We start from the raw sequence: 15,582 nt of genomic DNA, 5'->3' as shown, positions 1-15,582 counted from the left end.
GGTATGCTTTTTATTGTAAGAATATTAGAGTACAGATTCTCTTTAAGGGGCCCATACACTCAGCTGATTAGCGGGCAATCGATCAATGGAAATGGCCAATCGATTGGCCGATCGATCGATCGATTTGCGATCGATTTCAATCGATCTTACATGCTGGAAAATCTAGGTCGATCTGTTGAGGTTGCTTATCATTTTGCATTGGACCTAATGAAAATCTGATGGCAAAAAAATGCCATTAGATCGATTTTCAATAGATTTCATACCAAAATCTATTGGAAATCTGTTGCTAGTAAAAAATGCTCCTAAACACATCAGATAGATCAGAAATCTATCTGATGATCTATCTGCTGCTAATCTAATGAGTTTATGGCCATAGATTTCCAATAGATTTAATTCTGAAATCTATTGGAAATCTGTTCCTAGTGTGCGCCACACATCAGATAGATTCCTGTCAGATTGGACTTGACAGGCATCTGACAGAAATCTATCTGATGGTCAAATCTGCTGCAAATCTATAAGTGTATGGCCACCTTTAGAAAAAGGTCAATAGTTCATGTATTTTATCTCTCGCAGCCCTCAGAAGTTGTATTCCGACAGGAAAACTTTTATGGCTGCTATTTGCTTATCAGTGATGATTACTATATTCCAGACAAGGTACCGACAAGACAGAAGCGGTCACTTCCATGCCTAGAAATTAACTCTTTCAGGCTGCAAAATAAAACAAGTAAAACAGCCTGGTTATTAATATGTTTGGCGCTGTACATACACATGTTTATCTCATCATGTCACATGTCGCCTCGGGTACACTTTAACTCATCCTTGTGGATGCCTCTATTCAATGCTCTCCCCGTTGTATTCCACTTCTCACTTATTTCCTTGTTCACGAGCATGTATATAAGAGCTGGAGCCAAAGATGGAGATGTAATGGAACCCTAGGTCCTTTTGGTAAGCTGAAGCGGAGAGAGAAGCGGAGTGGGCCCCTTGACAGGCAGTAGGCCCAAAGCACCTGCTTAGGTTGCCTGATGGATAATCCTGCTCTGTCTAAGACGTGACGTGGAGCACAGCAGCTAGAGGCATCGACAAGGGTGGGTTTATACTGATCACATCAACACTGCTACCCTAAATTTTTGGGCTGCACTAATTGCGCAACACATTTATTTATTGTATTTATAAAGCGCCAACATATCACACATGGTAATCTGCTGGTATAAGCACTGGTAAAATTGCAGTGCGCAGGGAAGTGCTGGGCCGAAATTACGCATGAGCGTAATTACGCATCGTAATTCAATGTAAATTTACGCATAAGCGCTACGCGTAACTTACGGTCTTACGCGTAATTATTTACGCGTAAGGAGTTAAGTGGTATCGTAATTACACTGTCTACCGTAATTGCTAGGTATGCGTAATTTTACGAAGACTTACGCGTAATTTTACGCGTAATTACGTAAAAACTCCCCTTTTCTAAGAGTAGCCAATCAGTCAACATCCTAAGCAACCAATAGTATCTTCTCCCGCCCTTCAGTATATAAGCGTACGTTTTGACGCATACGAATGATGTGTACGCAATAGCTGTCACATTGACGGCTATTGCGTACACATCGTCCGTATGCGTCAAAAAGTAAGCATTAATGGGTATTACGGCACTACGCGTAACATCGTAGCGTAAGTGCCTACATTACGGTATCCTTACGCGTAACTGCGTAAGTTAACGCGTAATTACAGTGATGAACCGTAGATAATTTCCTACGCCATAACCGTAATTGTGTAATGCGTAATAGCGTAAAATTACGCGTAATGCTCCGTAAGCGTAGATTTTTCCATAACGACCAGCACTGGCGCAGGGTGGACACTAGAGCACCTATTCAATTAACTTTTCTCCTGAGTTTTCTCATAGGAGAGGTTCCCATGCTTTATTATCAATAAAACATCACTCTAGCTGCCAGCAAGGAATAAATACTCAAAAAAAAGCTTAACATTATTTACTGAGCTACTTTTTACTACTTTCTTTCATCTAGATGAGATGAAAATGTATCTCCTGCGCAGGGGCGTAACTAGAAATCACTGGCCCCCCCTGCAAAACGTTAGATGCCCCCCCCCCATCGCCACCCCCACTCCCTTTTTTCCACAAAACTTTTTATGATTCCTTACCAGTGGCAGATGCAGTCATTAGAACAATTGTGCAGAGAGCAGAAAGCTTTTTCTCTCCATGCCCAAACTTCTCAAGCATCACTACAGGACACAAACTTGGGGAGGGGTAGAATAGCACTGTACACAAGACCCTGCTGTACACTGACTGTCTACAAATCTTTGTCTGCAAAACCTTGTATGATTCCATATCAGTGACTGAGCAAATGCAGTCATTATAACAATTGTGCAGAGAGCAGAAAGTTTTTTTCTCTCCTTGCCCTTGGTTGTCAGTCTCTCAGGATGGGGCCCCCTGTGGCTTCTGGGCCCCCCTGTGGCTGCATCCCTTGCAGGGTCTGTTGTTGCGCCCATACTCCTGCGTGAAAACTCAGGAGGAAAATTAATTGAATACGGGCCTCGATCTTTTCCTGTTCCCCCCCCCCCCCCAAATAGTACAGCTCTGCATGCAGTCTACCATCGGACCTTTTACCTGCCATCAATCTCTGCCCGATTTCCGTCATGGTAATGACAACACTCGCTGTAATTCTGATTGTGGGCGGGGATGAGAGGGTGGGGATATGCATGAACCTGCCCTGCTGGACATCAGTGGTTTCCTGACTGACCGATACCCAAATAAATAGGCAGAAGTATTCACTCTCTTGTTACCTGTTGCAGTGTTGGTTTGCTATTGGCTTCTCCCCTATAGTTATTTGTTTGTTTTTAAGTTGCTGTTCTGGCTTGCTGCAAGTTAAACTATGTGGGTTTAAACTCCTTAAAGCGATACTGTAGGTGGGTCGGGGGAAAATGAGCTGAACTTACCCGGGGCTTCTAATGGTCCCCTGCAGACATCCTGTGTTGGCGCAGCCACTCCCCAATGCTCCGGCCCCGCCTCCTGTTCACTTCTGGAATTTCTGACTTTAAAATCAGAAAACCACTGCGCCTGCACGCCCGTGTCCTCAATCCCGCTGATGTCACCAGGAGTGTACTGCGCAGACACAGACCATACTGGGCCTGCGCTGTGCGCTCCTGGTGACATCAGCGGGATCGAGGACACGGCAACGCAGGCGCAGTGGTTTTCTGACTTTAAAGTCAGAAATTCCAGAAGTGAACCGGAGGCGGGGCCGGAGCATCGGTGAGTGGCTGCGTGGGTACAGGATGTCTGCGGGGGACCGTTAGAAGCCCCGGGTAAGTTCAACTCGTTTTCCCCCGACCCCCCTACAGTATCCCTTTAAACTAAAGTTTAAGTGCTTTGGTATCTCCCAACTGGACTACTGCAATGATCTCCTTTCTGAACATTCTGAGACCAGGCTCTGCCCCCTGCAATCCATTATGAACGCAGCTGCCAGGCTCATGCCCTCCTTCCGCCTCTTCTCTTCAGCTGCCCCTCTTCACAAGTCCCCTCACTGGCTCTCTGTCCCCCTCAGAAATTACATTTACACTGCTTTGCCTGACATACAAATCCATCCACTATACCTCCTCTTCATACCTCTCTAATCTCATCCAGAGATTCTCCCCAACCTGCTCTGTCTGCTCCTCCAACACTCTACAGAAGTCCACCCCCGCATCACCTGCTCACTCGCGAGGCTCCAGGACTTTACCAAAACCGCCTCTACTCTATGGAACTCCTTCCTTCCCCCCATAAGGCTTGCCCACACTTTCAACTCATCCAAGCTGGCCTTAAAGAACCATCTGATCGCCATTGCTTAGCTGCCATCTTCATAGCTCCAATTTCCTCCCTTGGACATACACCCCACATCCCCACATGTATCCCTCTCCTCCACCCCTTAAATTGTAAGCCTATTTGGCAGGGCCCTCCTACCTGCGTGCTGCTCATATCCACCACCATATGGACTCATCTGCTATATGTATTGTTTAACGCTGTAACGTCCCTGTGTGACATTGTGTGGTGTTGTAATGTCTCCCCTATGTGTTGTGCAGCACTGCGTAATATGTTAGCACTTTGGAAATCATTTTTATTAATAATAGTCATTACTCTTAAGTACATAAAAGAACATTAGAAAGTGTTCCCTGTGCGTGAAAACACTTACTTTCAATGCAGAGAGCAGAAAAAGTTTATGCCGTTCTTCTAATCAGCAAATGTAAGCATTGCTGGCGAGAAGCTCTCTGTTTGTTCTCTTTACTCTGCTCCCCCTCCCACCTCTGCAGCTCTCTGTCTGGTCTCTTTACTTTGCTATCCCTCCTTCCTTTACTGAAGTGACTCAGCCCTTGCCATGGTAGTGTTTCTATTCAGCAGAGAAGGGAGGGGTGCAGAGTGAAAATACCAGGCAGAGCTTAAGAGCCTATCTTGGCTGGCAATGATTACATTTGCAAATTAGGATAGTTTAGCAACTTTTAATGTTCTCTGCATTGAAACTAAATGTTTTTACACACAGGAAATGCTTTTTACACACAGGAAATGCTTTCAAATGATCTTCTTATGTACCTAAAGGCTCGTATACACGTGCAACTTTTTCCGCACAAGCAAACCGATGACATGACCGACTGCACAACCAAGTGATTGCACAACTTGTATTTTCCATGACCAACTAACTGATCGACCAACTCACTTGCATACTGCACACGCAAGCAAATGACGGACTGCTTGATATGGCCGCATTCAAAACAAGTACAAGTCAAATGACTTCTACACATGCGGCCAACTGCACAATATCAGCCTAACAGTTGTGTGAGTCGAACTGCCTGTTGGATCGGGCAAACTGCCTGTTATCAATAACTCAACTGTATATACTGTAGATAAAACAAGTGTTTCTGTTGCTTAAAGGACCACTATAGCGATAAAAAGTAGGCAGTTAAAATCTGACAGAAACGATTTTGGTTTTGGGCCAATCCATCTCCTTATGGGGGATTCTCGGAGTTTTCTTTTGTTTTCAACAGCATTTCTTGAACAGCAGTTGTAAAGTCTAACTGACAAAATAGTGTGCAAGTTAGTAGGGAGGCTGGCTGCTATCTTACCATTTTGGCAGTTAAACTGCTGTGCAGGAAATGCTGTTGAAATCAAGAGAAAACCCTGAGAATCCCCCATGAGGAGATGGACTGGCCCAAAACCTGTCGGTTCTGTCAGATTTTAACTGCCTACTTTTTTCACGATAGTGGTCCTTTAAATCTGGTGATGCCAGACACAGCAGGGCACCTTCAGAGGACGTGTGCGCTCCAGGCCTCAGCAGAACAGAGCTGTTTTGGTGGCACAAGTGGGGGCTACACAATACTAGGCAGGCAGCTGTAATGTTCTGGCCGATTCGTGTATAATTTCCATGCAGTGAATTCTCAGGCATGCATGTTTTACGCACACATTCTGTACATTCAGGAAAGGGCCGTGAAGGGAACAGCTGAGGCCATAGAAGGTAGTGACTATTATCTGCAGATGAAGTATGAGTGCTTCGGGGTCAGCTGAACGGTGCTGCTCCATTCACAATTTGCTGACTGGAGTCTTCATTCATGAGAGCAGCCTCTGTTTACCCATGACGTTAATAGGAGGAGACAGGGGAGGCAGCTCAGTCTATGAAAGAGGCCAGGAGACACACAAACCTGTGAAAACATTCCCAGGCACTGGATCCACTCCGGGGCTGGGGAGTCTTGCTGCAATGCCATTCACAAGAATGCTACAAAGCAAACCCCTTCCAGCCATCCAAAGGTGGGCCTCTGCTCACAAACACTCTGCAAGAGGGCCTGTCATGTTCAGAACCTGGGCCTATGCCTCTGCTCACAAACACTCTGCAAGAGGGCCTGTCATGTTCAGAACCTGGGCCTATGCCTCTGCTCACAAACACTCTGCAAGAGGGCCTGTCATGTTCAGAACCTGGGCCTATGCCTCTGCCCACAAACTTTCTGCAAGAGGGCCTGTCATGTTCAGAACCTGGGCCTATGCCTCTGCTCACACACACTCTCCAAGAGGGCCTCTCATGTTCAGAACCTGGGCCTATGCCTCTGCTCACAAACACTCTGCAAGAGGGCCTGTCATGTTCAGAACCTGGGCCTATGCCTCTGCTAACAAACTTTCTGCAAGAGGGCCTGTCATGTTCAGAACCTGGGCCTATGCCTCTGCTCACACACACTCTCCAAGAGGGCCTGTCATGTTCAGAACCTGGGCCTATGCCTCTGTTCACAAACACTCTGCAAGAGGGCCTGTCATGCTCAGAACCTGGGCCTATGCCTCTGCCCACAAACACTCTGCAAGAGGGCCTGTCATGTTCACAACCTGGGCCTATGCCTCTGCTCACAAACACTCTGCAAGAGGGCCTCTCATGTTCAGAACCTGGGCCTATGCCTCTGCTCACAAACACTCTGCAAGAGGGCCTCTCATGTTCAGAACCTGGGCCTAGGCCTCTGCTCACAAACACTCTGCAAGAGGGCCTGTCATGTTCAGAACCTGGGCCTATGCCTCTGCTCACAAACACTCTGCAAGAGGGCCTCTCATGTTCAGAACCTGGGCCTATGCCTCTGCTCACAAACACTCTGCAAGAGGGCCTCTCATGTTCAGAACCTGGGCCTATGCCTCTGCTCACAAACACTCTGCAAGAGGGCCTGTCATGTTCAGAACCTGGGCCAATGCCTCTGCCCACAAACACTCTCCAAGAGGGCCTCTCATGTTCAGAACCTGGGCCTATGCCTCTGCTCACAAACACTCTGCAAGAGGGCCTGTCATGTTCAGAACCTGGGCCTATGCCTCTGCTCACAAACTTTCTGCAGGAGGGCCTGTCATGTTCAGAACCTGGGCCTATGCCTCTGCTCACAAACACTCTGCAAAAGGGCCTGTCATGTTCAGAACCTGGACCTATGCCTCTGCTCACACACTCTCCAAGAGGGCCTGTCATGTTCAGAACCTGGGCCTATGCCTCTGCTCACAAACACTCTGCAAGAGGGCCTCTCATGTTCAGCACCTGGGCCTATGCCTCTGCTCACACACACACTCCAAGAGGGCCTCTCATGTTCAGAACCTGGGCCTATGCCTCTGCTCACAAACACTCTGCAAGAGGGCCTGTCATGTTCAGAACCTGGGCCTATGCCTCTGTTCACAAACACTCTGCAAGAGGGCCTGTCATGTTCAGAACCTGGGCCTATGCCTCTGCTCACACACACTCTCCAAGAGGGCCTGTCATGTTCAGAACCTGGGCCTATGCCTCTGTTCACAAACACTCTGCAAGAGGGCCTGTCATGCTCAGAACCTGTGCCTATGCCTCTGCTCACAAACACTCTGCAAGAGGGCCTCTCATGTTCAGAACCTGGGCCTATGCCTCTGCCCACAAACGCTCTGCAAGAGGGCCTGTCATGTTCAGAACCTGGGCCTATGCCTCTGCTCACAAACACTCTGCAAGAGGGCCTCTCATGTTCAGAACCTGGGCCTATGCCTCTGCTCACAAACACTCTGCAAGAGGGCCTCTCATGTTCAGCACCTGGGCCTATGCCTCTGCTCACACACACACTCCAAGAGGGCCTCTCATGTTCAGAACCTGGGCCTATGCCTCTGCTCACAAACACTCTGCAAGAGGGCCTGTCATGTTCAGAACCTGGGCCTATGCCTCTGTTCACAAACACTCTGCAAGAGGGCCTGTCATGTTCAGAACCTGGGCCTATGCCTCTGCTCACACACACTCTCCAAGAGGGCCTGTCATGTTCAGAACCTGGGCCTATGCCTCTGTTCACAAACACTCTGCAAGAGGGCCTGTCATGCTCAGAACCTGTGCCTATGCCTCTGCTCACAAACACTCTGCAAGAGGGCCTCTCATGTTCAGAACCTGGGCCTATGCCTCTGCCCACAAACGCTCTGCAAGAGGGCCTGTCATGTTCAGAACCTGGGCCTATGCCTCTGCTCACAAACACTCTGCAAGAGGGCCTCTCATGTTCAGAACCTGGGCCTATGCCTCTGCTCACAAACACTCTGCAAGAGGGCCTCTCATGTTCAGAACCTGGGCCTAGGCCTCTGCTCACAAACACTCTGCAAGAGGGCCTGTCATGTTCAGAACCTGGGCCTATGCCTCTGCTCACAAACACTCTGCAAGAGGGCCTCTCATGTTCAGAACCTGGGCCTATGCCTCTGCTCACAAACACTCTGCAAGAGGGCCTCTCATGTTCAGAACCTGGGCCTATGCCTCTGCTCACACACACTCTGCAAGAGGGCCTCTCATGTTCAGAACCTGGGCCTAGGCCTCTGCTCACAAACACTCTGCAAGAGGGCCTGTCATGTTCGGAACCTGAGCCTATGCCTCTGCTCACACACACTCTGCAAGAGGGCCTCTCATGTTCAGAACCTGGGCCTATGCCTCTGCTCACAAACACTCTGCAAGAGGGCCTCTCATGTTCAGAACCTGGGCCTATGCCTCTGCTCACACACACTCTCCAAGAGGGCCTGTCATGTTCAGAACCTGGGCCTATGCCTCCGCTCACACACACTCTCCAAGAGGGTCTCTCATGTTCAGAACCTGGGCCTATGCCTCTGCTGACAAACACTCTGCAAAAGGGCCTCTCATGTTCAGAACCTGGGCCTATGCCTCTGCCCACACACACTCTCCAAGAGGACCTGTCATGTTCACAATGTGGGCCTCTGCATCTGCCCGCTGTGTTGTAAAACTTTATTAATTGATGATTTTTTAACTGTTGTTTTTTCACATATTCCATGTAAAGCTGAGGTTGTTAATGTGATCCTTCTGTCATTTCAGATCTCAGCGATCAGCTGCTTGAAGTGGTTGGTCTGGAGGGAGCGATGGAGATGGGACAGATTTACACAGGGCTGAAGAGCGCAGGGAGGAGGCTGGCGCAATGTTCCTCCGTGGTTTTACGGTAATAATAAGATCTTGTTCTAGTTCCTAATTATTAGTGTGATCTTTTCCTTTCGCCTGAACCTTACATCCTGTATCTATTCTTGGATCTGCCCAGTCTACTGAAAACAGTATTTCCCCCTGAGATCAGCTGGGCTGCCACATAGATAGGTCCACAAACTGTAACCTAAAAGAGACACTGAAGCAAAAAAAAATAAAAAATGATGTAATGAATTGGTTGTGTAGTACGGATAATTACTAGAACATTAGTAGCAAAGAAAATATTCTCATATTTTTATTTTCAGTTATATAGTCTTTTTTATAACATTGCATGATTCTCTAATATTTGCAGTTTACACACTACACAGCATTCTTAATGATTTTACACAGTAGGCCAGTGAACTTTTGAACTGTCCTCTGGGGAGAAAAAGAAAATACAGCGAGGGACAGTTGAAATAACAAGCTTCAGATGACAGAGCTCTCTGCGACTTTGAAAGTCGTGGAGCTCAATGGCTGTTTTGCATAGAAAACAACTGGCGTTTCTTAACTCTTCCTGTACTGGAAACAATATTAGACTCATGTCTCTGCTCCTAATGTTTTATTTCTTAGCTGTACTACACATACAAATCATTATATTATTTTTTATTTTTTTGCCTCAGTGTCTCATTAAGAAGGTGTCTGATCAGTAAGACTAGAGATGAGCAGTGCCATGCTAACAATTTTTACTGGATGCAAATTTTACGAAAATGTTATAGCTTAAGGTGCGTACACACATGCGACTATAGTCGTTTGAAACGATCGTTCCCCGATCATTTCAAACGCTGATTGTTTTAAAAAAAATCCAACGATCATTAAGTCAAACGATGGATGAGCTAGATCGTTAAAAACGAAAGATCTGCCCTGGTGGAGTTTTCAAAACGACGATCGTTTGCAAAAGTAGTACATCGTTAGAAAACGGTCGTTCGTACTAGGCTTGACATGCGCATTTCATTATATCTCCATAGAACCTTTCATTTTTATGCGGCAGCGCAACAGTTGCTTTTCATAATGTAACGTTCGTTCTATGGATGTGTCCTGTGACACGGTAATTGCTACATGATTATACCATAATTGTCATTTTAACAGGACAGAGTGTATTTTTGTATGTTTTGTCAATGCTATATTATGTAAATGCTCTACCTACATACCTACAGTATGAAATCTTGTACTGTAATGTAATATGCGTAACGTTAGTTTTACAGTGTAACGTACGTTTTGAACCGTCCGTTACGTACAGGGGGAACTTGCTATGATGTCACTTCCAGGAACAGTATGGGACGTTGTTCTGGATCGTTCGTTAACAAACGATCAGATCGTTACACACCTTTAAAAGCTAACTTTGGTCGTTTCGTCAATTAAAAGATCGTTCGTCATTCACGACGAACGATCGTTGTCGTATGTGTGTACGTAGCTTTAGAATGGACCAGTCAAATGCAACCCATTTCAAAGCTGTGTAACATTTGCATAAAAGATCAGTTGTGGTAAGAAATTCTGATCTTTTTTTTTTTTAGAAAAATACATGGTGTAACGGCTCATACACATGAGCGAAGGTTCCTGTCCCCCCACGGGAAGCTCCATACATTGTGTATGGAGTTGCTGTCGCTAGTCCGCATACACACGGCGGACTAGCGACAGTTACGTCGATGTTGCAGCGACAACTGTTGCAGGCGATTGACCGCGCCAATCGCCTGGCGACAGCAGCGACGGTTCGGGGTGCGCGCCTCATACACATGGGCGACCTGTCGATGCAACACGCGCGTGCCACGTGGTTTGCGTCGACAGTTGTAGCCCGTGAGTATGAGGCTTTAGATAGATTGTGACTCAAGAATTTTTTTCCTGAGTTTTAGATAATTTTCTTTTTTACAATTGGGAAAAAATGGAAAACACATGTGATACATTTGTCAGATCTTTAAAAAGTTATAGTGAAACAGAACAGAACAACAAAAACGCAATCGCTCTGAAAAAGTGCTTATTAAAAGCGCTTTACAAAAACCGCAGCACCCACCTAAACGCCGGGAGGAGAAAAAAAACAATCGCCCAAAAAGTTGAAAATCGATGACCTCTTCGATTTTAGAAGTGAACAAGGCCTAAAGCCCCTTTTACACAGAATTTGTTTGAAAAACTGTGTTTTTGCAAGTTCGCATTCCCAACACATCTAATGCAAATCAGTGGCATTGCTTTTGAGCAGAAAAAAAAAAATCTCCCTGCATGTATGCTTTTTGTCACAACAGACATGTGATCGGCATACGATGCTAGTCTCAAAGGTAACTCGAATATTCACATTCTAAATGCAAAAATTAGAATGCGAATGTAAAGGTAATTATACACAAATTCATGTCAATGAACTTCATTGGTGTACATGGGAAAATTGGAATGCAAAAATAAACACAAAAACACAAACAAAAATAAAGAAGGCTTGGACACAGAAGAATCCCAAAATGCAAAATGGCAATATGGAAAAATGTGTCCGGAAATTGCTGGGATAAAGGTGGCCACACACACAATGCAATAAAATGATCTGATTTGACAGCAATTCGATAAATAAGATTGGATTTCCTGAAAAATCTAAAGCTTTTTTTTTCATTTGAGCAAGAAATCCGGTTGCATTTCTCGTTTTTATTTGATAAAAAGTTGATCGGGAGTGCTGGATGTTTCTGATCATTTTTTATGAAAATTGAATGGTGTGTGGTAGATTGTCAATTTATTAATATATACACCCAAGACATTTTCTCGGATTTTCCAATCATTTTTATCATAATTGAGGAAAAATTGAACATATGTGTGTGGTACATTGGTCAGAATTTTAAAATGTTCCGTTCAGTAAGCAAAATTGGTTGCAATTCTTGAATTGAACAGAGATATTTAAAACATTTTATGGCGTGTGGCCATCTTAAAGTGGATCCGAGGTGAACTTTTACTCATTGCATAATTGTGTTCCTTTCCTATTGTCTATAGGGCATTCCTCAAGCCAAATACTTTTTTGTTTTTGTTTTAATACTCTTAATTCCCTATAAACTAAATACGGTAAACCACGCCCACAGGTTTTCAGAGAGCCTTGGCAGTAGCAAGGGCTCATGGGAGCTCAGTCTGGGCAGGAGGAGGAGTGTGATGAATAGCGGAAAAGCCGCCGCATGTCCTGACAGCAAGGCGGCTGATTCCGCGTCTGGTGCGGCGGTTTGTCTGCGTCAGCATGCGTCTGGTTTGTCTGGAACTAATGGTGCGCATGGGAAGAATGGCGAAGGGGCTGCCGCGTGTTCTGATGGCAAGGTGGCGGATTCCGCATCCAGTGCGGCAGTTTCCCCGCAGCAACATGCGTCTGGGTTATCTGGACCTAGTAGTGCACACAGGTGGAGAGCTACGCGCACGCGCGCGCGCACGCGCTGCAAGACAGGCTCTTTATTCCAATAGGAGGAAGATCAGCTGATCAGGGCGGTCAGCTGATTCCTACTCAGCCAGTGATTGGTTGATGAGAGCTGGGCGACGCTGTGGGGCGCTTTACTGTATATATCTCCTGCTGTTCAGTTGCTGGTTGTCTGGCGTTGCAAATGCCTATGTGTTAGCACTCAGACCTTAGTCAGATCCTTCAGTGTGGTGGAACCAGGTGGACCTAGGAATCCACACTTAGCCAGTTACTGTATATCATCTGTGTTATTCTCTAGCATAGTTCCAGGGTGTTGAGATCACAGCCCTCACACCCCAGACTAGGAATACTGTATATCATCTGTGTTATTCTCTAGCATAGTTCCAGGGTGTCGAGACCACAGACCTCACACCCCAGACTAGGCCTTGTGTTGATATCTGTTATGACCTTACGCTTTCCTGACTACTCTTCTGATCTCTGAATTGGTACCTTGCATATCTGATACACTGTTGCCGACCCGGCCTGTCTGACCTTCTGGCTGTCACCCCCCTCAGGGTGTCCAGCCTTTCTGCAGGGGTCCCCTGCTCCACAGAGGGGACACTGCGCCTTATCAGTCAGGGACTCCCTCTCCAGGTGTCCTTGACTGCAGTAGAGTCTTCTCTACTTATTGGACCACCTGCTACCCCGGTGGTCCAAAGATTACTGTTGCACCAAAACACTTACACACTCAGGTGTCTAGAGGTTAGACATATTTGATTATTGGCAATTCTGCAGATCCTCAATAATCAAGTATATCTGTATTCTTGGGGATACTGCAGATCGCCAAAAATCAGATGCTCTCTCTGGTTGCTGACACCTATCGTTACAAGGAGGAGGAGGTGTTACTAGCCATTGATTTTAGAGGCAGGAGGGAGGAGGGGGGATTAGGTTTTTTTTTCACAGGCTGAGTGCTCAAGATACAGTTAAGCTTTTGCCTCTGTGTAATGTTTACAAACAACATGGCTTCTGTCATAGGGCTCGATTCACCAAGCGGTGCTAACCCAGTTATCACGCCTAAAGGACTTTAGGCGTGATGACCTCTTCACCACTGAGTTAGCACCGTTTTTGCCTGCACTTCGCGCGAAGTTATCGCGCGCAAAGTTTTGCGCGCGCACCCGCACAGGCGCGCGCGCAAAGTCCCATAGGGTTTAATGGGCGCATCGCGCGAAGTGCGGGGCGCTTCGCGCGCACGCACGCGGGAGCGCGCGCAAAACTTTACGCGCGGAAACTTCGCGCGAAGCCCTTCTTATCATGCCTAAAGTGACTTTAGGCGTGAAGAGGGCCTTTTCACCACGGTGCTAACACTTTGCACCGCTTGGTGAATCGAGCCCATTGTATCACAGGAAGAAATAATCATATTCTATTAAAGCTGTTTGCAGCTAGATTTGCTGTGTAAACTATCTAAACTTTAGATAAGATATATAGACAAGTTACTTGTTATAGTTAGTTTTTCATCTCGGATCCACTTGAAGTGTGATGGCATCCTTTGGCCTAGTTCACACTACAAAATGCAATCGTTAAGCACTCACCAATTGTGATTTTGCAAAGCGATTTTTAAAAGAATGTGCGTTTTTGCACATACCTTAAAAAAAAATCCCCCTAAATTTTCTCAAAATCAAAATGCTGCAGTGAGAACACCCTCATAGGGAGACACTGCTGTAGCACCTTGCCGATTGTTGGCAAACTGAGCGCAATCACTCACAGTGTGAACCAACCCTAAAGGATAACTATATTTCCATTTGTAAGTATAGCTATCTCATCTTTGCATGTATCAAATGCCAGTTATCTTCAGAGTAGGCTTAAAGGACTTCCGAGGCCAAATGTCAAAAAAAGTTAAATACCTGCATCACTTTTGTAGGCACGGAGGACGCCGTCCGTGCCGTTCTGCAGGGTCCCCGCCGCTCAATAGCCCCCCGGGCTGTTTTCCTGTTGCGTGGATCGGGGGGGTTGGCCCTAGAGCTGTGCAGCAGCACTGGCGGCTATGCGGCCAGTTCATGCAGCCATGTTAGTGCAGGCAGGAGAGCCCGACCCGGGCCGTGAGGTCGGGAGCCGGCTCGGGGGACTATTGAGCGGCGGGGACCCGGCGGAATGGCATGGAGGGCGCGGACGGCGTCCTCCGTGCCTACAAAAGTGATGAGGGTATTTAACTCTCTTTGACATTTGGCCTCGGAAGTCCTTTAAAGTGACAATGAAGCGAAAAGAAAATCTTACAATATAATGAATAATATGTGTAGTACGGAAAATGAATAGAACATTAGCAGCAAAGAAAAGAGTCACATAGTTTTAGATATAAAGCATGTTTTTCATAACATTACAAACTACACTCTATGAATGAGAGCAGAGCAAACGACCCTTTGAACCTCCCTGCAGTAAAACCTTATCTGAAGCTGCCTCTCACTATTTCTTTGATGTGTAAGTGCTTCAAAAAAACAGCACTGCCCCAAGGAGGGTTAAAGCAGGAGGATTAGCCATACTATGCCAGGAAAAAAACACATATATAAGTAGATAAATACTTCATCTACTTACATAACACATGCATTGTACTGTCCACGTTTTTATTTCAGTGAATTTTATGTAGTAAATGAAGAGAATTCTGTTCCTGGTGGGAGCCATGTCTTTTGCCCACAGTTTAGGCTAAATCCTGATGTCATTTCTGCCCTTTATTTTTTTTCTTTTCTCCTCCAATCGCTGAGTCACCTCAGCCTTGCTTGTAGACACAAGTGAGCAGGGGATCGTGTTTCAGATAGGCAGCTAGGCAGGGAAATAAATAGAAGAGGAGGAATATATTATAGATAAAAAGAACCCCCAGCATGCAACTGTTTGGCACTGACTATTAAAGGGCCAGTGCTCCTAAAGTATGTGATAACTCCAAATCATAACAGCAGAAAAAGTTTTGAATGCAGGATTAGCATATTTATCACTTAATACACTCAGACCAGTTGCTGTTGAAATGTGATTTTTTTTTTATGGTGACAATCCCGCTTTACGGAGCTCAGAGAAGCTGTTTTGCATAGCTAACTTCCTGTACTGGGAAACAATATGAGACTCTTTTCTTTGCTGCTAATGATCTATTTTGTAGCTGTACTACACATACAATTCATTATTTTGTAAGTTTATTTTCACTTAAGTTTCCCTTTAAAGTTTGTCACAAATTTTAACACACAACTGGCTTGGGGGAATTTATAAAAAAAAAAAAAAAATGTAAAAAATTAAATTTATCTCACGCATGGTTTTTGGTTCGCTGGA

The 15,582-nt window shown here is 45.8% G+C and overlaps 1 protein-coding gene across 6 annotated transcripts in view; it reads left to right on the top strand.

The window, feature by feature from the left end:
- DGKB (diacylglycerol kinase beta) overlaps window positions 1-15,582 on the top strand; it is an 849,394-nt gene that overhangs the window by 757,993 nt on the left and 75,819 nt on the right. For all 6 annotated transcript variants that reach the window (XM_068235094.1, XM_068235095.1, XM_068235097.1 and 3 more), the window contains one exon: window positions 8,799-8,919. In XM_068235094.1, the coding sequence (XP_068091195.1) occupies window positions 8,799-8,919 (121 nt within the window). The remainder of the gene's footprint in view (window positions 1-8,798; window positions 8,920-15,582) is intronic.

This window comes from Hyperolius riggenbachi, chromosome 5 (genome assembly GCF_040937935.1).
Source record: "Hyperolius riggenbachi isolate aHypRig1 chromosome 5, aHypRig1.pri, whole genome shotgun sequence".
Lineage (NCBI taxonomy): Eukaryota > Metazoa > Chordata > Amphibia > Anura > Hyperoliidae > Hyperolius > Hyperolius riggenbachi.
The sequence above is the reverse complement of the archived record's forward strand: the minus strand, read 5'-3'. Positions and strand labels throughout refer to the sequence as shown.